Source organism: Bos javanicus, chromosome 14 (assembly GCF_032452875.1).
Source record: "Bos javanicus breed banteng chromosome 14, ARS-OSU_banteng_1.0, whole genome shotgun sequence".
Taxonomy (NCBI): domain Eukaryota; kingdom Metazoa; phylum Chordata; class Mammalia; order Artiodactyla; family Bovidae; genus Bos; species Bos javanicus.
In genome coordinates this window covers 206,712-230,997 of record NC_083881.1, presented here as the reverse complement: position 1 = coordinate 230,997, position 24,286 = coordinate 206,712, and the positions used below count along the sequence as shown (strand labels likewise).

The following is a 24,286-nucleotide window of genomic DNA, read 5'->3' as shown; positions in this document are numbered from 1 at the left end:
CTAGTTCCCTGACCTGGGATCGAACGCAGGCCCCTGCATTGGGAGCAGACAGTCTTAGCCCTTGGATCATCAGGGAAGTCATTAATATTTTTTCAAAATCAGAAGAAAATCCCCATTATGCTTATGTTAATGAGCATCAATTAACTCAAAGTGAAAGTATAAAGGCTCTATTGTGTGTGTTTGCTGGACAACTCCAGAATATTCAGTTTTTCTGTAGAACAACAAATTAGGAGAGTGGATGAGACAGTTTCCAGATATACAACACAGAGCACGTGGGCAGACACAGGAAAGGGTGGAGTGAACAGAAGAGCTATTTGTCCACGGAAAGGGACAAGTTAAGAAGGCCCCATACACAACCCCTAAACGTCCAAGAGGCCCCCAGGAGGCCCCCAAATGCAGATAAAATCACAGCGGCTGGACTGGCCTGCAGTGTGGGGCCAGATGATCACTGAGTGGTGTGTGTGTGTCAGGGTGGTGGTGGTGGTGGGGCTCTGCTGGGGGGTTGCAGGAGCTCTGAAGCCAGAGAGCCCACTACCTGACACAGCTCAGAGGCAACGGCCTGTCTGCACCTCAGGCCAGCATTCATCACTGTAGGTGGGTCTTTCAGAGAATGTTTTTTAATTTTTCTCTAATATTTATTTATTTGGCTGCACTGGGTCTTAGTTGTGGCATGCAGGCTCTTCCATCTTCCTTGAGGCATGTGGGCTCTTTAGTTGTGCCATGAGAACTCCTAGTTCCGAGACCAGGGATTGAACCCTGCCCCCTGCAGTGGATATGTAGAGTCCTATCCACTGGACCAGGGAAGTCCCCCATGCACACTTAAAAAAAAAAACCCATTTTTAGAAGTAGAATACACAAACAGGAGATAAAAACACCTTCAGCATGCACAACTCTTGTCAACAAGCTGATCCTGCCCAGCTTGAAGGCTCCCTTTGCTCCCCCTGGTCACTCTCTCAGGCCACCTCTCCCGTCTATGCCTGAGCTTGGCCCCTCTAACTTCTACAGCCCTGGTGATTTTTGTAGGCTTACTTTATATTCTTCATGTGTATTCACTCATCTAACCCTCACAATGATCTTATGATAGGTAGTATTATTGTTCCCATCAAAGACAGCAGGAGTATAGGGTTCTGTTTGCCAAAGATGCTAGCGTGGGGAGCATAGCTGAAAAAGAAGAGGGGCATGGTTACTCGAGTTTATTCCAAATTACTCATGTGTGTAGGTGTGAGAAGAACAACTTTTAAAGGAAGTGGAACTCGGTGGTATTAGAGGGCACCCCGGCTGACCAGTGTGAGCAATGGCATTGTGTGGGGAGTGCCTCATCTGGGGACAAAGGCAGTTGGGCCCCTCCTGAAGATCTGAGATCCCCATGCCCAGGGAGGCTGTCCTCACCACCCTGAATGGCCCGGATCTGCAGAGACCTGGCTGTATATCAGGCTCAGTTGCCTCATGTGGAAGCCGACATTCAGACCAGTGAGGGGAGCTGAGGCACAGATCTCGGACTGTGGGAGGTTCGCCAGCCAGTACTACCATCTCTGCATAGATGCACCAAGCATGAGGCAGGGGTGTGCACCTTCCAAGCCCCACCATCAGCTGCCCTTCCTTGAGTCTACACATGTGCCTCAAGGTAGGCCTTAGGGAGGAGTTCACATGAGCACCACCCCTGGAACAGCAGGTCTCAGGCTTCCCTGGGCCCATGGCCCCCAGTGGGGGCTCACAGCCACCAGACACGCCCTGGCTCCTGGGCTTGCACTGCTACCTCTGTCGTACCCAGACTGTGGTGAAAGCCTGGACACAAGCCTGGAGTGGGTTTGGTCAGCCTTATTCTGGCTGCATCCACAGCTTGGGAAGCCAGTTTAGGGTCAAAGGGAGAGTGCAGGGCCGTGTGTCCCGCCCCGCCCCTCCCCCATACTCCATCCCAGGGACCCCACAGCACACAAGTCCAAGCACTGTCCCCACTTCCATCCCTCTGACCTTCTGGTCCTTTGAGGAGCTGACCTCAAAACCCCTCAACCTGCCCCAAGGAGATCCAGGTGCCCCCTCAGCTCTGGCCCTGCTGTGGGAAGTGCTGCCCCCTGGTGGGCTCTCCTTGACACGCCCAGCCGGTTGTCTCTTAACTGGGCCTCATGCACAGTCCCCTCTGCTCCCTCGTGGCTTCAGAACGTGGCCACATGGCCACTTCCTTCCCGCTCCTGTCATCTTCCGATGTCTCCCTGGCATCCACCCCTGCGAGGCCACACTGGAGCAAAAACATCACCCCGGAGTCCCGAGCACAAGCCCCTCTGCTCCGTGAGACCCCTGCCCTCCCTCTCTCCCTACCTCGCCGGGTCTCCCCCTTCAGGCCTAATCTGCACACCCAGGGTCTTGATCACTAAACTCTCCCCGTCTGCGCCTACTCTGTTATCATTCAGGGGTTCCACCTCCTCTTTTGCTAACTCCAGGGACCTTCTCTGGAAGGACTCCTCCCACTTCTCCAGGAGACCCCTCTCCGAAAGAAAGAAAGATGTATCTTGCTGGAGACTCCCTGCCGGGTAGCCTTGCCCACCCAATCCGCGGCCCCTCTGCTAGAGAGCAGCCTCGCCGCTAGACCCGCGCCGGGTCTTAAGTGCAGCGCCGGCCGGTCTAACTCAGTGCGCTTGCGTAGAAGGCCGGGCGCGCGGGAGGAGCTACGGGCGACCTCCATAGAACTACAAGTCCCGGTGTGCATTGCGGCGGCGGCGGCCCTTGGCCGGAAGGTTACGGGCTCTCGGCCCCACCCCGGAAGATAAGGCGGCTCTCTAGGGCCGTGTCCCCTCTTTGGGCCGCGCTCTGCACCAGGTAGGATGTGTTGGTGCTATCCGGAGCCATCCGGCGCCCCCCGTCGTTCTAGGCTCCGCTAGGGACCCTAGCTGACTCTGGAAAAAGCGCCGGGGGCGTACGGCTGGGGCTGGGGACACGGAGGATCCTGAGGGCGGGAGGAGGAGCCAAGGGAGCGGGGCCCCTGAAGCCCGGTGGTGGGGATGCCAGGGCCGAACGGCTGCTGACTGTGAGCTTCCTTCAGATCGCCGCCATGGGCCGCGTGATTCGTGGGCAGAGGAAGGGCGCCGGCTCCGTGTTCCGCGCACATGTGAAGCACAGAAAAGGCGCCGCGCGCCTACGCGCCGTGGATTTCGCCGAGCGACACGGATATATCAAGGGCATCGTGAAGGTTCGGGGCGTGGGCCGGGACGGGTTGGGGCGCGGGGCGCCCAGCGGGACCCCCAAGCCGCTCACGCTGCCTCGACCCGCAGGACATCATCCACGACCCGGGCCGCGGAGCGCCCCTTGCCAAAGTGGTTTTCCGGGATCCGTACCGTTTTAAGAAGCGGACAGAGCTGTTCATCGCTGCTGAGGGCATCCACACCGGCCAGTTTGTGTACTGCGGCAAGAAGGGTGAGCTCCGCGCCGAGGTGAAAGGTCTTGATGGGGAGGGACTTGCGGGGCCTGGCGGTTTACAGCTTGGGTCCAGGCAGGAACGTTAAGGCTGCAGTCTTCACTTGGGGACACCTGCTTGGCCAGGCGTCCCGGTGAGTGCTCAGAGAGCTGTGGGAGGAGGCTGGCCTTGGTTTTGGCAAGCAGTGGTGAGGACATACCACCTTTCTCTTGCAGCCCAGCTCAACATCGGCAACGTGCTCCCGGTGGGCACCATGCCTGAGGGCACCATCGTGTGTTGTCTGGAGGAGAAGCCTGGTGACCGAGGCAAGCTGGCAAGAGCCTCTGGAAACTATGCCACAGTCATCTCCCACAACCCTGAGACAAAGAAGACGCGAGTGAAGCTGCCTTCGGGCTCCAAAAAGGTCATCTCCTCTGCCAACAGAGCTGTGGTCGGTGAGTGGAAGGCAGCGGTTGTATGCTGTGGGTCTCCTGTGGACAGCCCGCAGCCAGACGGGCCAGGAACCCAGCTGTCTGCTTCACTCAGGGAGCTTTTTAAGCTTGAGCACAATATGTGGTCTAATTCGGGATACTTGTTAAGTGAATGCAAGTAGTGCCTGTTTAACTCCTGGTTGGGTGTTGAATGAGAGTGGGTTCAACGTGCTGGACTTAAAGTAAAGGCAGGCTTAGTTGCACTCTGGGATAACCTGGATTTAGGTGATCTTTGCTTTTGTGGGCCACCTAGTTAAAGCCACAAAGTGTGTTGAAATGCATGTACTCAAGTTTGTTGGCTGTTTGACAACGTCTTTGAATCCGTGTGGCAAATCCAGTCCTGCTTGGGGGAGACTCTTGAGGGTGTGCTCACAGAATAAGCAGAACAATGGCAGAGAAGTGGTGGGCCAGGTCAGCTGTCCTCTTTGGGGTGGGGAGGAGCCTAGTGCCAGACCCTGCAAAGGGGAGGGCTTCTGAAAAGCTGTGGCTCAAGGTGGGCATTCCAGACGATGTGAGTAAAGCCCTGGTTTAGCTACCCTGTAGCTGAAAAAACTATCAGCCAACAGGCTGTGTGTGTTAGTCGCTTAGTCGTGTCTGACTCTTTGCAATCCCATGGGATTTCCTCTGTCCATGGAATTCTCCAGGCAAGAATACTGGAGTGGGTTGCCATTCCCTTTTCCAGGGCTTCTTCCCAACCCAGGGATTGAACTTGGGTATACTGCATTGCAGACAGATTCTTTACTGTCTGAGCCACTGGGGAAGCCCTAGCTGACAGGCTGTTGCAGGATTTACTGCTTGGTGATGGTTTCCAGGCATTTTTGAGGCTCCTGGGATCATGTGATCCTGAACGACACCTGGTGGTGGGGCACTGGCAAGGACACACCAGGGGATGCTCTGCCTGAGGGGAGTGTCCCCCAGCGCTGGGTGGGGTGGGTGATACATCTCCCTGAGTCTCCTGGTCTCCAACAGGTGTGGTGGCTGGAGGTGGCCGCATTGACAAGCCCATTCTGAAGGCCGGCCGTGCCTACCACAAGTATAAGGCAAAGAGGAACTGCTGGCCACGGGTGCGGGGTGTGGCCATGAACGTAAGTAGCCCGGAAGTGGACAGTGGGGTCAGTATTCGGTGTATGAGGCCTGTGAGACTGGGTGGACAAGTTCCTTCCTGGAGTGTCTCCTCTTGATGGTGGGAGATCTGTGGTTTGAGGTAGCTGATAGTTTGTAAGCACAGGCCGGGTTGAATCTGCCGGTTCCCAAGCCCTCCTGAGGTAGATGAGGGTCAGCCCCACCTCACCATCACCTCCTTCTTCCTGCAGCCTGTCGAGCATCCCTTCGGAGGTGGCAACCACCAGCACATCGGCAAACCCTCTACTATTCGAAGAGACGCCCCTGCTGGCCGGAAAGTGGGTCTCATTGCTGCCCGCCGGACAGGCCGTCTCCGGGGAACCAAGACTGTGCAGGAGAAGGAGAACTAGGGCTGTGGCTCAATAAAGCTTGTTTCTTTTCACAACTGAGCTGTGTGTTTCTGGTTTCAGAGGGAAGGGTCCCCTCTCCGAGGAGTGCCCTGTGCACCAGGGAACAGTGGAGGCTCTGGGGGGTGAGGCTGCTGGGTTGCTTCACACCTTGCCTCTTGTAAATCGCACCCACCCCCCCGCCCCCAACACATACAGCAGAGAATCCCACTTGAAAGGAATGTAACCTCCATGTCTCCTGTTTATTACCTTCAACTTGTCTTGAGGGTCTGGGTGCTACTGGGTGTGAGTGGTGCCCCTGGTGCCACAGGCTGAGGGCCAGGGTGTTCTGTCCTGCAGTGGAAGGACCAGACGGGCTTCCTTTTTTGTCATAGCTCACCTGCACCTTGTCTGGAACTTAAATGATAGACTGGTCAAAGCTGATAGGGCCATGCTGGCTTGGGCACCAATGTGGGTTGGGGGCCCATAAGTGACAGGACCACGTGCTTCCACAGGCCAGCTAGAGTGCCCTGCCCCCGGTGGATCTGCTTGTGAGCTGGTGTGAAAGCAAGAGCTGCAAGCCACTGTGGGTAACTGACCACAGGAGGGACTGGTAAGCAGACAGGGGTAAGGTAATGGTAAGGGCACAGTAAGGGTGGGTGGTGGGTGGCTGGCTGAGGAAGGATCCCCTCAGTAGCCTGGGTGGAGGGCACTGGCAGCCACCTTCCTAAGTGGCACACAGCAGCTGGTCATCTTGGCTGTCTTGGGATGCTGTGCGGCAGGGCCCCTCGGTAACGGTGCCACTGGTTCCAGGCGGCTCCGTGTTCTCATGGTCCATGCCTCTGCTAGTGTGAACTTCAGTGTTGGTCTTGCCTTTCTGGGGCCCCACCTGCCCTCAGCCACCCACACCCAGACAGTGACCCTTTGTTGCTGAGACCTCTGTCACGAGAGGACTGTAAGCTTCTTCCTGGAGAAAAGGGCACTGCACATGTTTGCCAGGACATAACTTGCTTTACTGGGTAAAGCCTGGGGCTTTGTCCAGGGGGCTGGCAACAGGGAGGGTTTGCTCCAAGAGCATTAAGGCCCCATTTACAGGCATTGGTGCTGGGGACAGAGGTTTAAAACAAGGGCTATTCTGACCAGTATGTGTGTGTTAGTCGCTCATTCATGTGTGAATCTTCACGACCCCATGGACTGTAGCCCCCCAAGCTCCTCTGTCCATGGGCTTTTCCAGGCAAGAATATGGGAGTGGGTTGCCATTCCCTTCTCCAGGGGATCTTCCCAACCCAGGGATGAAACCTGCTTTGCAGGCAGATTCTTTACTGTTTAGGCCACCAGGGAACCATTTTCATTTTCTGAGTGATCACATGGCCCTGAAGAAGGTTGTACTTTTCTGCCTTTCAGTTCAGTCGCTCAGTCATGTCTTGACTCTTTGCGACCCCACAAACTGCAGCACACCAGGCCTCCCTGTCCATTACCAACGACCAGAGTCCACCCAAACCCATGTCCATCAAGTCGGTGATGCCATCCAGCCATCTCATCCTCTGTTGTCCCCTTCTCCTGCCCTCAACTTTCCCAGCATCAGGGTCTTTTCCAAATGAGTCAGCTCTTTGCATCAGGTGACCAAAGTATTGGAGTTTCAGCTTCAGCATCAGTCCTTCCAATGAACACCCAGGACTGATCTTTAGGATGAACTGGTTGGATCTCCTTGCAGTCCAAGGGACTCAAGAGTCTTCTCCAACACCACAGTTCAAAAGCATCCATTCTTCGGTGCTCAGCTTTCTTTATAGTCCAATTCTCACATCCACACATGACCACTGGAAAAACCATAGCCTTGACTAGATGGACCTTTGTTGACAAAGTGATGTCTCTGCTTTTTAATATGGTGTCTAGGTTGGTCATAACTTTCTTTCCAAGGAGTAAGCGTCTTTTCATTTCATGGCTGCAATCAATCTGCAGTGATGTTGGAGCCCAGAAAAATAAAGTCAGCCACTGTTTCCACTGTTTCCCCATCTATTTGCCATGAAGTGATGGGACCGGATGCCACGATCTTAGTTTTCTGAATGTTGAGCTTTAAGCCAATTTTTTCACTCTCCTCTTCCACTTTCATCAAGAGGCCCTTTAGTTCTTCACATTCTGCTTTTAGCTGTAAAGAAAAGGGCCTTCCTGATTTTAGTTGTAGTGCCTTGAGTGGCTGTCTAGGGAGAGTGTCACTGTAAAGAAATTTTGGAATCGAGCACCAAAAGCCTTCACCTAGCCTTCGTTGCAAAGCGTCGGGGTCATGAGTCCAGACTGCCAACTGGCGGCAGCCTTTGGAGCCAAAGCTTAGCTTTTATGTTGCCTGGCAAATCCCATGGACGGAGGAGCCGTCCATGGGGTCGCTAGGAGTCGGACACGACTGAGCGACTTCACTTTCATTTTTCACGTTCATGCATTGAAGGAAATGGCAACCCACTTCAGTGTTCTTGCCTGGAGGATCCCAGGGACGGGGGAGCCTGGTGGGCTGCTGTCTCTGGAGTCGCACAGAGTCGGACACGACTGAAGCGACTTTGCAGCAGCAGCAGCAGCAGCAGCAGCAGCAGCAGCAGCAGCAGCAGCAGCAGCAGCAGCAACACGCCGACTGCTGACCACCGAGACGCGGAGTCCTGTTCCCAGAGCGACCGGAAGGCGCCTCCTGCCAGTATCTCGGAGGAGGGATCGTCACTTCCGGTCAGGTTTAGGTCTTCAGGGCTTAGGGAGCAGGCGGGGCCTGGTCGGTCATCCGCTGTTGGGCGGCGCTGAGGTGAGGGTGGGCGGTTGGGGACGGGGGCGGCCGCGGGGCGCCCGGGACGCGGGGTGGGGACGTCCCCTCGACTCCAAATCTCCCGCCGAGGCTCCCACCCGAAGGCCTCGAGTCCCACGAGTCCCTCCCGGCTGGGGTCGTTCCTCGCCGTGCCCCTCTACCGCGGTGGAGCCTCCGTCACCCGCCCCAAGCCCGTCCTGGTCTCTCCACCGGACTTCCCTCTGGGCCTTCCCAAGGGGCTGCTTCCGCGGAGTGAGATGCTGCCGGTAACCAAGCGCTGAGCGCGCCGGCCTCGCCCTACCGTGGCTCTTCTCCACCTCCGCCTCCTGACTCCCGGGCCTCCAGCTGGCCCGCGCGCAAGCTCCTGTCACCTCCCGCAGCAGCCCCCTCCCCATTCCCCCTGCGGGCCCCGCCCCCCCGCACGATTCTCCCTCACCCGTTTCTGCTTCTGACGCTCTGAGACCTTGCTGCCCGCAGCAGATTTCTGTTTCTTTCTCAGAGGCTTTTATTCAAGGTTTGAAACATTTTTATTTGCCCCATAGGTTTCTGTTTTTAATATGTCTCTTTAAAAAATACTTTTTGCTTGTACACAGATATGCAGGAACATCCTTGTGCGTCTTTTGTGCATTAGCAAGAATTTCTAAAGGGCACGTACCTTCAATTTGGTTTCCTGTCCCAGGGCTTCGAAGAGTTTCAGCTCTGCCAGGTAGGGCCAGGTGGGTTTCCAGAGTGACTAGCAGACTGTCTGCGGCACTCTGTGAGTCCCTGTTTCTCAGGCCTTCGTGTGTTCAGTCTCGCAGTCGTCTCCCGACTCTTTGTGACCCTATGGACTGTAGCCCACCAGACTCTTCTGTCCATGGGATTTTCCAGGCAAGAATACTAAAGTGGGTTGCCATTTCCTTCTCCAGGGGATCTTCCCCACCCAGGGGTCAAACCCGCGTCTCCTGAGTCTCCTGCATCGCAGGCAGATTCTTTACCACTGAGCCATGGGGGGAAGTGCAGCGGTAGATACTGTGAAGCATTTTATATATTTTCCCTTATCTGTGGTGATGAGAAGTCTTGTTCTAATTTGCGTTTTCCTAATTCTTAATTGCGCTGAAAATCTTCAGGTGTTTATTGGACAGTTTGATTTCTTTATATGATTTATTAGGTTTCATCCTGTGCTTACTTTGTGTGTGTTGAATGGCCTTATTTTTTATTTTTAAAGAATTATTATTTTGGCAGCATTGAGTCTTCGTTGTGGCATGCATGATCTCCCTTGAGACCAGCTGGCTTCTTTTTAGTTGAAGCGAGTGCTCGGTAGTTGCGGTGCTTGGCCTCAGTTGGGCAGCGAACGTGGGCTCTTAGTTCCTTGACCAGGGCCCAGGATTGAACCCAGGCCCTCGCAGTGAAAGCACAGAGTCCTAACCACTGGACCACCAGGGAATACTGGTTTAAATATTGATTTTTGTTTGTTTCTTTTTGTATTTTTAAATATATCCTATGTATATCTTTTATTGTTGCTGCTGTTTAGTTGCTTAGTCGTTTCTGACTCTTTGCGACCTGGTAGACTGTAGCCCCACTCCAGTACTCTTGCCTGGAAAATCCCATGGATGGAGGAGCCTGGTGGGCTGCAGTCCATGCGGTTGCTGAGGGTCGGACACGACTGAGCGACTTCACTTTCACTTTCATGCACTGGAGAAGGACATGGCAACCCACTCCAGTGTTCTTGCCTGGAGAATCCCAGGGTCGGGGGAGCCTGGTGGGCTGTCGTCTATGGGGTCGCACAGAGTCGGATACGACTGAAGCGACTTAGCAGCAGCAGCAGCAGACTGTAGCCCATGAGGCTTCTCAGTCCATGGGATTTCCCAGGCAAGAATACTGAAGTGGGTAGCCATGTCCTTCTCCAGGGGATATTCCTGACCTGGATCAAACCTGCTATATCCTGCACTGACAGGCAGGTTCTTTACTGCAGAGCCACCTGGGAAGCCCATAACTTTTATTAAGTATGTTTGAAAATATCTTCTCTCATCATGCCATTTGCTTTTAATTTTGTTGTGTCTCATACAGAAGTTTTTTTTGATAAAGTAAAATTAAGCAATTTTTTCTGTTTGGATAGTGTGTTTTCCGTATTATTTTCCTATAATAGCCATAAACATTTTTAAGAAACAGGCCTTCAACCTGTCTGAGATACCTTTTTGTGTGCCGTGGAAGGCAGGATCTAATTTTACTTGCCTGTGGAAAATCAGTTGTGCCAGTCCCATTTATTGAATGGTTCATTGCTGTTAACATTGCAAGTGTGTCATAGTGTATGCATGGAGCTTATATAGGAGAGTTGAGCATTTTTGGATTTTGATACCCAGTTGAGCATGATCCTGGAATCAGTTCCCTATGGACAGTTAGGGACAACTGTATTTCACTTTTACAACCACAGCCCCATGATAAGACTTGCTATTTGGTAGGGCATGGCTCTGCCTGAGTTCTTCGGCATTTCCTTGGTTAATCTTCAGTCATGACTCATGATAGTCAGTCATTGTGCTCAGATGTCATGATATGTTCTGTTTTGTCTTTGGCTGCACTGGGTCTTCCTTGCTGCTTGGACTTTCTCTAGTGCGGTGTACAGTCTTCTCCTTGCAGTGGCTTCTCTTGTCGTGGAGCCTGGGCTCTAGGGCTTGTGGGCTCAGTAATTGCAGCTCTTGGGGTCTAGACTGAGCAGGCTCAGTAGTTGTGACACATGGCCTCAGTTGCCCCTTGGCCCGTGGGATCTTCCCAGGCTAGGGATTGAACCCGTGTCTCCTGCAGGTGGATTCCTAATGACTGGATCACCAGGAAAATCCTATTGCAATTTTGATTGTATAGAATTAATAGGTTCATTTGGGGAAAATTGACATTTTTATATTGAGTCCTCCTGTTTATGAACACTGTCTACTTCTCCATAGGTGTTTTTTGTTTTTTTTTTTAGTGTCCTTCAGTAAAGTTTTGTTCATAAGCATGTAGTTTTCGTAGGTGTTGTGAAAGCTGTTTTTTGGTTGCTGATTACTAGTACACAGGAGTGGTATTAACTAGCCTGTTGACCTTCTATATGGCAGTCCTGTTGAACTTTATCATCCCAACACTTGGCTAATACTTTTGTATTTTTTATGTAGATGGTCTTATCATTCTCAAATAATGATGATTTTGTGTGTTCTCTTGCAATCTTTATGGCTTGTGTTTCTTTTCTTTTCTGGTCAAGCGATAGCATTCAGGATCTCAGTTCCCCGACCCAAGATCGGACCTGTGCTCCCTAACCACTGAACTATGACATCTGCTTCTTTTTCTGTGACTTAATGCACTGACTGGGGTCTTTGGTGCATCGTTACAGCAGCGGAGTGAGGAAGCAAGCATCCCCATCTTGTCACTGACCAATGCAGACACTTCTGTTGTGTTACTTTAGGGTTGCTACCAACCAGACTTGAGTGCTGGGACTGCCAGGGGCTAGGCTTGCACTCTGAAAACCACTGCTGTATGTGTGATATGTAGAGTTGTGTTCCCTTTTTTGTTCTTTAAAATATTGTGTCCTTTTCCATCTCTTCCCCTTCCCCACATTGGACTTGCCAGATGTTATTAGCATTTTCAAAGAACCAAGGTTGAGATTATTTTCTGTTTCTTTAAATCATGTTTATTTTCTTCATCTTCTTTCCTTGAGTTGCTGTCTTATTCTGTGTCTGGTTTCTTGTTTAATGCTTAGATTATTCTTTCAATCCCCTTGTTAAAATAAATGTGTTAAGGATGCCCATTTTTCCTCAGGTAAGCTTTATTTCCATTTTCCCTTCAGTCTCTGTTCTTATGTTTTTCTTGAAGGGGTACTTTTAAAAAATTAATCAGATAGTAGGACCACAATATGAATGTTTGCCAAAAGATACCAGTCTTTGGAATTTTTTGAAACTTTCTTTTTTTGCTTGGTATGTGGTATTTCTTATAATAGTCAATGTACAGTTTGAAAAAAAATGTGTATGTATTCTCTATGCTTTAAGTAGGTATTCTCTACTTGATCCACTCACTTCTGAGGAAAGTGTGTTAAACTCTCTCATTGCAGGGGAGGGTTTGTATGTTTCTTATCGGCACTGCACTTAGCTCTCATTATCTATACTTTGAGGATTTGTTGGTAGACACGTGTGGTTATAATTACAGCTTTTTGGTGGATTTTTCTTATATTAACATGCAGTGTCTGCTTTTGTTCCTAATAATGATTATTGGTTTGAGTTTTTTTTTTTTTTTTTTTTTGAGTTTTGTTTTGATTGGTATAAATATTGCTAAACCACATGCAGCAATGCATATTGAGTTTGCAAATAGTGTGCCAAAGGGAGGAAGCCAGCGCAGAATGTAGAAAGCATAGCTAGTCTAATGGAGTCCCCAGGGCCCTGGTCTGTGCTGGTGAGAGGAGGGTAGCGGCTCTCCCTTGGGAGGTGGGGAAGCAGGCAGAGCCCGCAGCTGCCGGAGGGCTGACGGCTGGGTCTGTCTGCTGAGCCCCTTGACCAGTGTGGTCAGGATTTGTTGACTTTCCTGTATAAATGTTTTACTCCAATAAAGAGCTTTAAAAATACAGAGAAGGTAAATATAGCTGTTGTAGCTTTCTTTTAATTACTGTTTCTTTGGTCTGCCTTATGTTTAGCCTTTCTGTGTATTTTATTTTAGGTTATATAGGTGCACTTTGTGTATCTACTTGGGGAGTTTTTTGCATCCAGTAGGTGAGTTTAATCCTTTTGCTTCAGTTACCCATCCATTGGACTTACCTCTGCTCATTTTGTATCTTTTGACTCCTAATCTTTGTCTTTGCTTTTCGCCTTCTGTTCAATTTTTTTAACTTCCCTTTCCTTCTCAGCCCTTAATGTGTTATCTTTATTCTTTCATGTAAAGTGAATAACTCTCCATTTTCCACCTGAATGAGATAACTTTGTGCCTGGGAGGAGGTAGGGGCAGATGATCTGAAATGTTGCATGTGTCTGCAGGGAGCAGAGTCTGCTTCGGAGGCCGAGTGCTGAGGCCAACTGTGGGAGGGGCCAGGCAGTGATTGGCTCCTGCATCCATCCATCCCAGGAAGCCCAGGGTACCAGGGGATGGCAGCTTTGGATCTGTGTGCCCTGCCTCAGGTGAGTGTCTGTCCTCCCTGGGAGGCGGGAGGTCTTCTCCCAGGGCTTCCCTGTCTGCTCAGCCTTAGCAAACTGTCAGGCTTCTCTGGTGTGGGATGCTGAGGGGTGCTGAGCAGAGGAAGGGTGACCTTGGATTTGCCTAGCCTCCCTGAATGGGTTGGCTCAGCAGCCAAAGGGTCAGGGCCCACGCCTCCCCCAACTACTCCAGGCCACACATTGGGGGTCAGGCCTGTAGTTACCTCTGTGCTACTTCTCTAGCCCAGGGCCCAGCCTGAGGCACGCCTGGGCCTCAGCAGCTCCTGTTGTTACAGGCTGAAGTGACCTTCGAGGACGTGGCTGTGTTCCTTTCGCAGGAGGAGTGGGGCCTTCTGGGCCCTGCTCAGAAGGGCCTCTACAGGGAAGTGATGCTGGAGACTTACAGGAACCTGGTATCGCTGGGTGAGCCCCCTCACTGGGATGCAACTCAAGGAACAGCCCTGGCGGCTGAGGGCTGAGCAGGGGCTGGGCCGGGGGCCTCATCCCCTGGGTTCAGAGATGTATTACTGATTCTGGTCCCAGGCAGGCCTGTCTGCACAGCAGAGGGCCCCCGGTGGGGCTTGGTTAGGCAGCCCCAGATGAGACTGCCTGCCTTCCCCAGGCCCAAGGCAGATGCGCCTCCTGATGGAGAGAGCCCTTGTGCTCAGATCTTCAACTGCATGCCCACGCCCACCCCTCCAGGGAGTATCCAGACTTCCTGTCACCCCCGCACGTGTATGTCCTCTCCCTTGGCAGTCCTGGGTGAGCCCGCACTGTGTCCGTGGCACCCACCCCAGGCCCCGTCTCCTTCCCAGGAGCTGGACTTGCAGGTCCCAAGCCGGAGGTGATTGCACAGTTGGAGCAAGGGGATGAGCTGTGGGTCCTGGACATGCATGGGGCAGAGCAACCAAGCGTTGATGGCTCAGGTGCGTGGGGGGCTGCCTCCCCAACCCGCCTGCTGAACAAGCATGTGTGGAGGCCCACAGAATGTGGTACCAAACTGACTCATGGGTTTGGAGGAAGATGGGCAGTACAGAGGCCCTGGGAGCGGCCTCTGCCAAAACCTGGGTGCTCTTTCTTTTAATTGAAATATAGTTGATTTACAGCATTCTGTTAGTTTCAGGTGTATAATTTAGTGATTCAGTATTTTTACAGATTATATTCCTTTTTTTTTTTTAGATTATATGCCTTTTAAAATTATTACAAAATAATGGCTGTTTCCCCCATGTGGTACAGTATCTTTGTTGTTTATTTATGGGGTAATTCTTGAGCTGAATCTTGTAGAAGGGTGAGAGGGGGCTGTGTTGATGGAGGAGAAGAGGGGAGGACACCTGGGCATGCCCTGAGGGACCCCGTGGAGCCCTGCCCTCCAGAGTCCTCCCTCCCAAGGATTATCAGGTGGTCACACGGGGCCACAGGGAAGAGCATCACTTCATCACCCTCCTCTAAGTTAACCTACTGGATGGTCATAGACTTATACAGGAAAGGGAGGGGGTACACATCACCCTGGATTTCAGCACCCAGATGCAGATGTGTGACGGTGTGTGCCTGCTGTCCCTTTTCCAGTGGAGTCTAGGCCACGCCCGCACACAGACGTCACTTCCTAGCAGGAATGCAGTGACCTGTGCGCTTTGCTGGGTTGCTGATTTTTCACTGAACGCACTTCTGTTTCTGTGTCCCTGTGCTCACTGGAGGTACTTGGGAAGGCTGTTCTCTAGACTCACTGCGGCGGATGACCTGAGAGTGTTGTCCTGCAGTGTCTTCCTAGTGTCCCTGGAAGGAACTGTTGGCTCAAAGGACTTGAATTTCTCTTCTGTAAATTTGTTTCTTCAGATATAAATACTTACAGAAATGAGACAAATCCTATTTACAGCTCAGTGAGTTTATACAAACAGTCCACCCACCAGATCAAAATAGGGAACATTCCTAGTTCCCTGGGAGACCACAGGGCCACCTCTGTCATCTCCCATAGCTCCCCTGGGCCTCCTCTCTGACTCCTGCAGGGCAGGGCTGCCGTGTTGTATGGAGTTTGGTCTCATCACCATTTGCTGTTCTGTCATGAACATACCGCAGAGTATTTTCCACTATACTTCTGCAGGGCATTTGGTTGTCCCCACCTTGGGCCTGTTGTGTGTGTGTGTGTGTCTTGGCTCACAGAGAACAAGTTTCTGATGAGCATGTTCCTGCACGTGGAGTCACTGTGTGTCTTGTCAGGGAAGGAAGGGTGGAGACAAGGCCTCAGATGAGGGCATCCTCTGTGGCGTCTGGAGTGTAAGTGCTGGTGGCTCACGGGTGGTCTCTCAGGACCCTGGGGAGACCCTTGAGAATGGACATGGCCTGTGTGCTTGTCACCCTAATCTTCAGTTAGCACAAGCTGTGCTCTCTGTGTTCCTGGGGAGGCAGCCGGTTTCCCACCATGGATGTTGGGGTGGATCAGCAGCTTCTTCATCAGATATCCTTAGTGTCCTCTGGGGCCCCTCCTTGCTCTGGTTTTGGTGATGCTGTGAAGCTTCCATCTTCCGTCCTTTTGGGACGAGGACAGGTATCCTGCAGCAGGCTCTGTGTGCAGGAAAGGTTGAGTATTAAGAGTTGGGTGGATGCTTGCACTGCCCTGTGATTGCAGCCCTGGGCAAGGCTTTTAGCCTCTGACTGCCAGGCTCTCGTGTCTGCATGACATTGGAGATGGTGGAGCTGGTAGTCCACAGGTGGTTGGCAGCAGCTTTTACCTTCCTTCCAGAGTCAGAACAGGTGACCTTGAGGTGTTCTGTTTGTTTTTTCAGCTCATGGGACCAGGACTGAGAACCAGGAGGTCACTTCAGGAGAAATGCTGTTTGGGAGAGAACTGGACCCACTCAGGGGGAGTGTTCTCCGGGGACCTGAGCCAGGAGAAGTCCATGAGCGTGTCAGGGAGCCAGAGGGGCGCCTGGACAGGCCTGGGGAGCAGAGAGGCCCCAGGCTAGTCACACTGGCCAATGAGGAGTGTGGCCTGGAGTCTGGAGGAAACCTCAGGTCGCGGTCAAGGCCTGTCCCTGATCAAAGACCTCACAAATGTGATATATGTGAACAGAGTTTTGAACAGAGATCATACCTTAATAACCATAAACGTGTACACAGGTGCAAAAAAACAAATATAGTTCACGATTCAGGGGAAATTTTCGCTGCAAATTTAGTTAAAGAAGATCAGAAAATTCCTGTTGGGAAAAGATTGTATTATTGTGGTTGTTGTGGGAAGGCCTTCAGGTACAGTGCTAACCTTGTCAAGCACCAGCGACTGCACAGTGAAGAGAAGCCCTACAAGTGTGAAGAGTGCGGGAAGGCCTTCCACCAGAGCTGTGAGCTCATCAGTCACCGGAGGATGCACTCTGGAGAGATCCCCTACCGTTGCGATGAGTGTGGGAAGACATTCAACCAGAGGCCCAACCTCATGAAGCATCAGAGGATCCACACGGGGGAGAAGCCCTACAAGTGCAGCGAATGCGGGAAGCACTTCAGTGCCTACTCCTCCCTCATTTACCACCAGAGGATCCACACAGGGGAGAAGCCCTACAAGTGCAGTGACTGCGGGAAGGCCTTCAGTGACGGCTCAATCCTCATCCGGCACCGTCGGACCCATACCGGAGAGAAGCCATACGAGTGCAAAGAGTGTGGCAAAGGCTTTACCCAGAGCTCCAATCTGATCCAGCATCAAAGAATTCACACTGGGGAAAAGCCCTATAAATGTAATGAATGTGAGAAAGCCTTCATCCAAAAAACCAAGCTTGTTGAACATCAAAGAAGCCACACCGGAGAGAAGCCCTATGAGTGTAATGACTGTGGCAAAGTCTTCAGCCAGAGCACCCACCTCATCCAGCACCAGAGGATCCACACGGGAGAGAAGCCCTACAAGTGCAGTGAGTGTGGGAAGGCTTTCCACAACAGTTCCAGACTCATCCACCATCAGAGGTCACACCACGGAGAGAAGCCATATAAGTGTGCTGATTGCAAGAAGGCCTTCAGCCAGGGCACGTACCTCCTGCAGCACCGGAGGATCCACACTGGGGAGAAGCCTTACACGTGTGGCGAGTGCGGCAAGGCCTTCCGGCACAGCTCCAACATGTCCCAGCACCAGAGGATTCACCTCCGGGAAGACTTCTCCCTGTGACGGTCGGGAGGCCCAAGGTCTGTGGTGCACTTCCCCCACGTGACCACCCTCTCTTTACTTACTGTCCACATGGTGTCACAGGTGAACAGGCACTTCTAATTTTTAAAAACCTCTTTCTTAAAAGCAGTGGATGTTCATTTTAGAGAAATTGAGTGGAAAAAGGTAAGCAAAAGGGGGAAGCCCTGTGGCCTACCCTTAGAAAGAGAACTCACTACTATTGCGATCAGCGTAGGTTGTGTCCAGACACTCAAATAGCATCCACAAGAGAAGTACTGTGGAACTTGTGAGAGCAGCTCCTGTTTCCTCAGTCCTGGAAAACTCATACTGGAGAGTTCTACGTGTTTATGTGGTTTTACACCTTGTAAATTTTAAAACAGCATGTTGTTCATACTTTTTCTATGTCACTTAATAGAGTTGATATTGCCTTTTTTATTGTGGTAATAACATTGTGTGTTAGTCACTCAGTCGTGTCTGACTCTTTGTGACCCCATGGATTGTAGCCCGTCAGGCTCCTCTGTCTATAGGATTCTCCAGGCAAGAATACTGGAGTGGGTTGCCATTTCCTTCTCCAGTAAAAACATTATGTTTACCATTTTAACCACTTTTAAGTGTACAACTCAGTGGTATTGGATACATTCACAGTGTTGTATGACCATCAGCAAATCTGTTTCCAAAACTTTTTTTATTACAGACAGAAACTCTGCACTCCTCCGCTTTTCCTTATCCTCTCTCTTAAGAATTTGCTTACTCTGAAGTACCTCGTGTAAGTGAGGTCACACATTTGCCTTTGTGTCCTGGCTCATTTCACTTAACGTAAGGTCTCTTCATGGCTGAAGCGTACTCCATTGTTTGCAGACACCATGTTTTTTGTTCACCCATCATCTGTTGATGGGTTATGGGTGTTTCTGCTTGTTGACTTTGTGCATAATGCTGCTGTGAACATTGGTGTACAAATCTGTGCTTGTACTTTCCATCCTTCCAATACTTTGCAGGTATAATCCCAGGAATAAAGTTGATCATATGGATCTTCTAAGTTTTTGAAGAATGACCAAACTTTCCCACAATGGAAGTTTCATTGTACATCCCCACTGTCAGTTCATGAAGGTTCCAGTTTCTCTGTGTCTTCCTCAATACTTGTTGTTTTCCATTGTTTTGATAATTGTCACCCTGAGTGTGAAGTGGTATCTCATTTACTTTTGGTTTGCGTTTCCGTGATGACTAATGATATTGAGCATCATGTGCTTATTGACCCTTTATTCCTATGTCTTCTTTGGAGAAGTGTCTATTTAGACCCTTTGCCCATTTTTGAATTGGGCTGTTTCTTTTTGTTGTTGAGGTGTAGTAGTTCTTAATGTATTTTGAAGGGTAGTCTTTAATTTTCCTTTTTTTTTAAAAAAAAATATACTTTACTGAAGTATAGTTGACTTAGTGTTTCAGGTGTACAGCAGGGTGATTCAGTTGTACAGATACACATATTATTTTTGAAATTATTTTCCATCAGAGGTTATACAAGATGTTGACTATAGTTCCCTATGCTATACAGTAAACCTTTGTTGCATGTCTATTTTTTAATTAGAAATCTAGCTTTCCATTCATATTAAAGGGATAATCTTTATCAGATTAATCTTAATCAGATTAATTGCAATTAATCTTTAATTGCAAATATTTTCTTATTCTATGAGTTTCTGTCTACTCTGTTGATAGTGTCCTTTCATTCACAAAAGTTTTTAATGTTTATGAGGTTCAACTTATCTAGGGCATCTCTGGTGGCTCAGTAGTAAAGAATCTGCCTGTCAGTGGAGGGGACATGAGTTCAATCCCTCATCTGGGAAGATGCCCACACGCCCCGGAGCAACCAAGCCTGTGCGCCAAACTCTGAGCTTGTGCTCTGGAGCTCACTTGCCCTAGAGCCCCTGCTCTTCGACAAGAGAAGCAATGAGAGACGCCTGCACGCAGCAGCTCGCTGCAACTAGAGCAAAAGCCCGCACAGCAGTGAAGAGCCAGCACAGCCAAAACAAAAACAAAAACTTACCTGTCTTTTCTCTTGTTGCCTGTGCTTAGGGTGTCATATTCAGGAAATCATTATTAAATCCAATATTATCAAGATGTGCCCCTATCTTTTCTTCAAAGAGATTTATAGTTTTAGGTCTTATGGTTTGGTCTTTGATCTGTTTTGAACTAATTTTTTATATATCTTGACAGGTAAGGGTCCAACTTTAAAATCTTTGGTGTGTGGATATAGTTTTCCCTATAACATTTCTTGAAAAGCTTTTTTTTTCCCCACCCACAGAATGGTGTGTTAGCTCAGGCTGCCATAACAAAATATCACAGACCAGGTGGATTAAAATCCAGAAGTTTATTTCTCACATTTCTGGAGACTGAGAAGTCCAAGACCAGTGTGCTGGCTGATCTAGCTCCTGGTCAGGGTTCTTTCCCAGGCTAAAGTACAGCCACCTCAGTGTGTCCTCACTTGGTGGAGAGAGATGTCAGGTGTCACTTTGCTGGCAGGAGAATGAAGCCTGTGATTAGAGGGTTAAAAACCTCCACCTCTAGGGAGCGGGGATGGGCTAGAGGTTGAACTGATGGTGTCTGTGAAGGAAGCCTCCATAGAAACCAACAGAGCTTCTGGGTGGTGAGCACGGAGTTCCATGCCTTCCCTCATGCCTGGCACTCTGTATCTCATCTGCCTGTTATTCACATCCTAGTGATAAACTGGTAATCTAGTGAGTAAACAAGTTTTCCTGAGTTCTGGGACCCACTGTAGCAAGTTAACTGAACCCAAGAAGTGGGTCACGGGAAGCTGATTTGTAGCCAGTTGGTCAGAAATACAGGTAACAACCTGGACTTGCAACTGGTGGATGAAGAACTGGGTCTTGTGAGGTTGAGCACTTTCCTGTGGAATCTGACTCTGGGTAGATAACGTCATAACTGAGTTGAATTTTGGACATGCTGCTGACATCCAAGAATTGCTGTTGGTGTGAGGAAGCCAAGGTGCGCACACATACACAGACACACACTCACTCTTTGGAACTGGATCCAGGAACTCCTTTTGCAGAGATGACATAGATTTTGGGCCTAATCAACTGGGTGGGCAGTAGTGCCATTCACCGGAAAGCAGAAGACAGATTTAGGGACTAATCAGATGCTGTGGACATGTCAAGTGTGAAATATCTGTGAAACACCAAAGCAGAGATGCTGAGTAGGCAGGTGGGCTCTGGGTATCTGTCTAGTCTGCAAGTTTGGGAAACACTACCAAAGATGGCATCACAGTCACAACAGAATTAAGCCACCGTGAAAACCCAACTTAATGCAGAAGTCCTGGGACTATCACCTGGAGCAGCTAACATCAGAGCTTGCCCAGAGAGTCAGTGCTGGTGTTTGGCTGGGATTCTTAGGGCAGGAAGCTACCTGCTCCTCAGAACAAAGCCTGGGCTGCTGGGGGATACACTGGCTCCTTGAGGATGACACCTGCTTAGGAATGAAGGCAGTATAAAGGACCAAGCCCTGGGGTGAGAGCCTGGACCCAGCAGTGCCTGACACCACCTCATCTACATTTCCTGTAACAGCACAGTTAGCACACGCTTTTGCTTATCCACATTTATAAGAAACAGTTTTATTACAGCAATGGGACTCAATGGTATGGAGCGCCATACCACTTGAGAGGACATCCTTCCATAAGTGAGCACCAGTGTACAACTATACAGCTTCCCCACTAACCCTTATTAACAATACCTACTTAGTCTGCTCCTGAGACTGTTGAGAGTCTTTTATAACAGGGTACCCAACCCCTGGGCCAGTACTGGTCTATGGCCTGTTAGGAACCAGGCCACACAGCAGGAGATGAAAAGACAGCAAACAAGGAAAGATTCATCTATATTTATATCCACTCCCCATTGCTTGCATTACAACCTGAGTTTCACCTCCCGCCCTCTCTGTGGAAAAACTGTTTTCCATGAAATCTGTCCCTGGTGTCAAAAAGGTTGGGGACAGCTGTTTTACAACACACTGTGAACACTCACTTCAGTCTACTGTAGAACCATCTAAAGGAACCCCCCTCTTCTGGCAGGAAGGACATCTCAGCTGAAAACCTACAAATGGGGTCCTGGGCTTGTCAGCACCCAACATGCAGGTCTCCCATCTGCCCCACAGCATTCCTGGAAAAGTGCTACATTCCACAGAAACCCCACATCACTGCAGAGGTGGCCACTCTAGGGAAGCGGCTAAAAGAAATTAAACCTAAACTCTTCATCACGAGTATCCGAGGTGCCCTTGGACCTTCCTTCTGGACGAGGTCTGCAGACCCTTCGGCTCTTCTTTCTGGCAGCCTCACCTACAGGCTGCACCTGGGCTGAGTGGGCAGCTGTAAGCGAAGAGAGGGACAGTATCAGAATAATAATAGCAAACATTAACTGCCCATACAACTCTAACCTCACTGTAAAAATTAACTTATTGGCTTCTCGTCCTATCATCACAGAGAGATTCACTAACTCTGCTCCCCTTGTCTCGCTAGTCCAAGCCGGAGTTCTGTGACCCGCGCCCCAGGCTTTCTCCCTGTGGCTTTCCTGAGCCCCCTCCTACTGTGGCAGCCCCGCTGCTCGAGGCTTCCCCCTTTCACTGCCCAGGCTTTTTCTTTTGCCCCCTTGAACTAGGCAGTTCTTCATCAACCAGTTCTCAGCTTCTCACCAGTCCTGAGAGCCTGCAGGGCCTCGCGCCACTCGGCTTCTATCTGAGCCCTGTAGTCCCCAAACAAAGAGCGCATCAGCTGCCTCTTCCGGGGCAGAGGGGTTCTCTGGCTGCGCAAGGTTCGGATGGCTCCAAGAGCTTGTTCTTCTGCAGATGAAAACAAAGGACTAGTAACCTCTATCCTCACTTCCAACTGTCCTACCGCAAAGGCAACAATTCCATCCCTTGGCAGCACCTGAGGCCATAGGACTGTCACCGTTTCCCTCCCCCAACTCTACAGATGGGCCCTCACTCTGCTTAGGGGTGGGTCTCTGCATCTTCAGTCCCAGCTCCAGCTTTTCCACGCACCAGGCCAGTTCCCGAGCCAGCTGCTCAGCCTATGATGGATTGTGGGTAGTGACTGTGAGCGGGCATCTGGGTGCTGGGGCCTCCAGCCTCATCCCATAGGAACCCCAAACGCCGCATCTCATCCACTTCCCGCTGTAAATCCGGGACCACACCCACAGGCGGGCTCCCGCCCAGTACGCGCCCGGGACTTCACCCTTCCCGACTGAGGCCCGCCCTTGCCTGGGCCTCTGCGCTTAGGGGGGCTTCCTCGGGGTCCTGCTTTTCTGGGGTCTTCCCGCTTCCATTGGCAACAGACGCCCCATCCCGGGTTTTCTTCTTTTGCTTCTTGGTCCTCGAGGCAGCGTCACGGCACGTAGGGCGCCCTAAGCAGACGGACTGGCTGAGGCCTTACAGTGAAGGACTCGGGGCTTTAGGAAGCAGCCTGGGGAACCAGGGGCTGCAGGGTGCACGGGCAGTACCTGGGCCTGGGGCTGCCGCTGTCTCCCGAGCAGGATGTCCTGGAGCCTGGGGAAAGAACGAGGGTCATGAGGAGCCGCCGACCGCCCAAAGGCGTTACCCACTTGCACACCGCTCACCGCCATGCGCTGCCGCCAGGACCGAGGAGGGCTGGGGTCCCACGCCGAATGCGCTCCCAGGGAAACAAGTCTGCGTCGCAGAGTTCCGCGGGGCGGGGGCTGTGCGCGCGGTGGGCGGGGCGCGGGCGCTCGGAGCACCGTCTGGACGAGAACCACTCAGGACCTACTAGGTTGCAGGTGGTGGTGGTGGTGGGTTAGTCGCTCAGTCGTGTCCGACTCTTGCGACCCCATGGACTGTAGCCCGCCAGCTCCTCTGTCCCTGGGATTCTCCAGGCAAGATACTGGAGAGGTTGCAGGTACTGCTCTGGATGAAGGGACGCTACTCAAGGGAACCACCTGCTAGTGGGGCGGGAACAGTGGGAAAACAGGGGGCTTCCCTGGACGCCCAGCGGTTAAGAACTTGCCTGCCAATACAGGGGACACGGGTTGGATCCCTGGTCTGGGAAGATGCCACGTGCTTGGGCAACAGAGCCCCCAGTCGGCAACTGCTGAAGGCGCGGAGCCTAAACCCTGAACCCTGCAACAGAAGAAGCCTCCGCAGCGAGAGGCCTGCGGCTGCATCTAGAGAGTAGCCCTTGCTGGCCACAAGTAGAGAAAGCCCGTGTGCAGCAACAAAGACCCTGCGCCCCCCAAAATACATAAATAAACAATAAAATAAAGAAGGCCGGTCAACAGACATGAATAGCTGTCATTGAGCGCAACGCTGTAACAGTGGCCCCAGCAGGGCGGGGAGTGGTCAGCAGTCCTCCGAGGACCTGCAGGCCTGGCGGGGCTGCTCTGGCAGCAGGAAGCAGGGCGGGGGCGAGCCACACGGCGAGGTGGGCGGGTCGTGGGGCCCTGGACCGCAACGCAGGCGGCTTCTGTTTCAAGAGAAGTGGAAGAGGGTGGGAGGGGGTTCGGGAGTTGCGGGAACCCCCTCATGCCTTGGAGGAGTGTCGCAGTGTCGCGGCCTTCCCCGGACGCTGCTGTGTGGTCGGCACCATCTCCTGCGCTTCCAGGCTCCCGGCCCAGGGCCACCCTACTGCACAGCCGCTGTTGGCCCCGCACCACAGGCGTCAGGGAGTGGCTCAGGCAGTAAAAGCGTCTGCCTACAATGATGGAGACCCAGGTTCGATCCCTGGGTCAGGAAGGTCCCCTGGAGAAGGAAATGGCAACCTACTCCAGTATTCTTGCCTGGAAAATCCCATGGACAGAGGAGCCTGGTAGGCTACAGTCCATGGGGTCACAAGAGTCGGACACGACTGAGCGACTTCACTTTCACTTTCTTTCACAGGCATCAGGAGAACGGGAATGCGCGGTGCTGTTCA

The 24,286-nt window shown here is 51.5% G+C and overlaps 3 protein-coding genes across 19 annotated transcripts; 2 read left to right on the top strand and 1 right to left on the bottom strand.

The window, feature by feature from the left end:
• The first annotated feature begins 2,708 nt into the window (after nt 1-2,708).
• Nucleotides 2,709-5,386, top strand: RPL8 (ribosomal protein L8). Of its 2 annotated transcripts, none has more exons than XM_061438284.1 (6): nt 2,709-2,814; nt 3,038-3,184; nt 3,267-3,408; nt 3,625-3,843; nt 4,849-4,964; nt 5,193-5,386. In XM_061438284.1, exons 2-6 carry the CDS (start codon nt 3,047-3,049, stop codon nt 5,349-5,351), a joined length of 774 nt encoding a protein of 257 aa, XP_061294268.1. In that variant the 5' UTR covers nt 2,709-2,814; nt 3,038-3,046; the 3' UTR covers nt 5,352-5,386. The 2 variants fall into 2 exon arrangements, with proteins under 2 accessions (XP_061294268.1, XP_061294269.1); XM_061438285.1 differs by lacking the exon at nt 2,709-2,814 and adding an exon at nt 2,856-2,911.
• Nucleotides 5,387-8,004: 2,618 nt separating this feature from the next.
• Nucleotides 8,005-23,655, top strand: ZNF34 (zinc finger protein 34). 16 transcript variants are annotated; one of them, XM_061438194.1, is made up of 8 exons: nt 8,005-8,109; nt 8,703-8,815; nt 12,763-12,815; nt 13,077-13,217; nt 13,529-13,655; nt 14,048-14,158; nt 16,013-23,275; nt 23,396-23,655. In XM_061438194.1, exons 4-7 carry the CDS (start codon nt 13,185-13,187, stop codon nt 17,371-17,373), a joined length of 1,632 nt encoding a protein of 543 aa, XP_061294178.1. In that variant the 5' UTR covers nt 8,005-8,109; nt 8,703-8,815; nt 12,763-12,815; nt 13,077-13,184; the 3' UTR covers nt 17,374-23,275; nt 23,396-23,655. The 16 variants fall into 16 exon arrangements, with proteins under 16 accessions (XP_061294178.1, XP_061294181.1, XP_061294176.1 ...); XM_061438197.1 differs by having other exon boundaries at nt 8,703-8,825; XM_061438192.1 differs by lacking the exon at nt 12,763-12,815.
• On the bottom strand, nt 21,235-23,173 carry C14H8orf33 (chromosome 14 C8orf33 homolog; the record flags this gene model as incomplete). Its single annotated transcript, XM_061439541.1, has 6 exons — nt 21,235-21,733; nt 22,057-22,203; nt 22,349-22,433; nt 22,624-22,779; nt 22,863-22,908; nt 22,980-23,173. Coding segments are annotated over 6 exons (768 nt in total), but the record flags the coding sequence as incomplete, so codon positions are not given.
• Nucleotides 23,656-24,286: the final 631 nt, after the last annotated feature.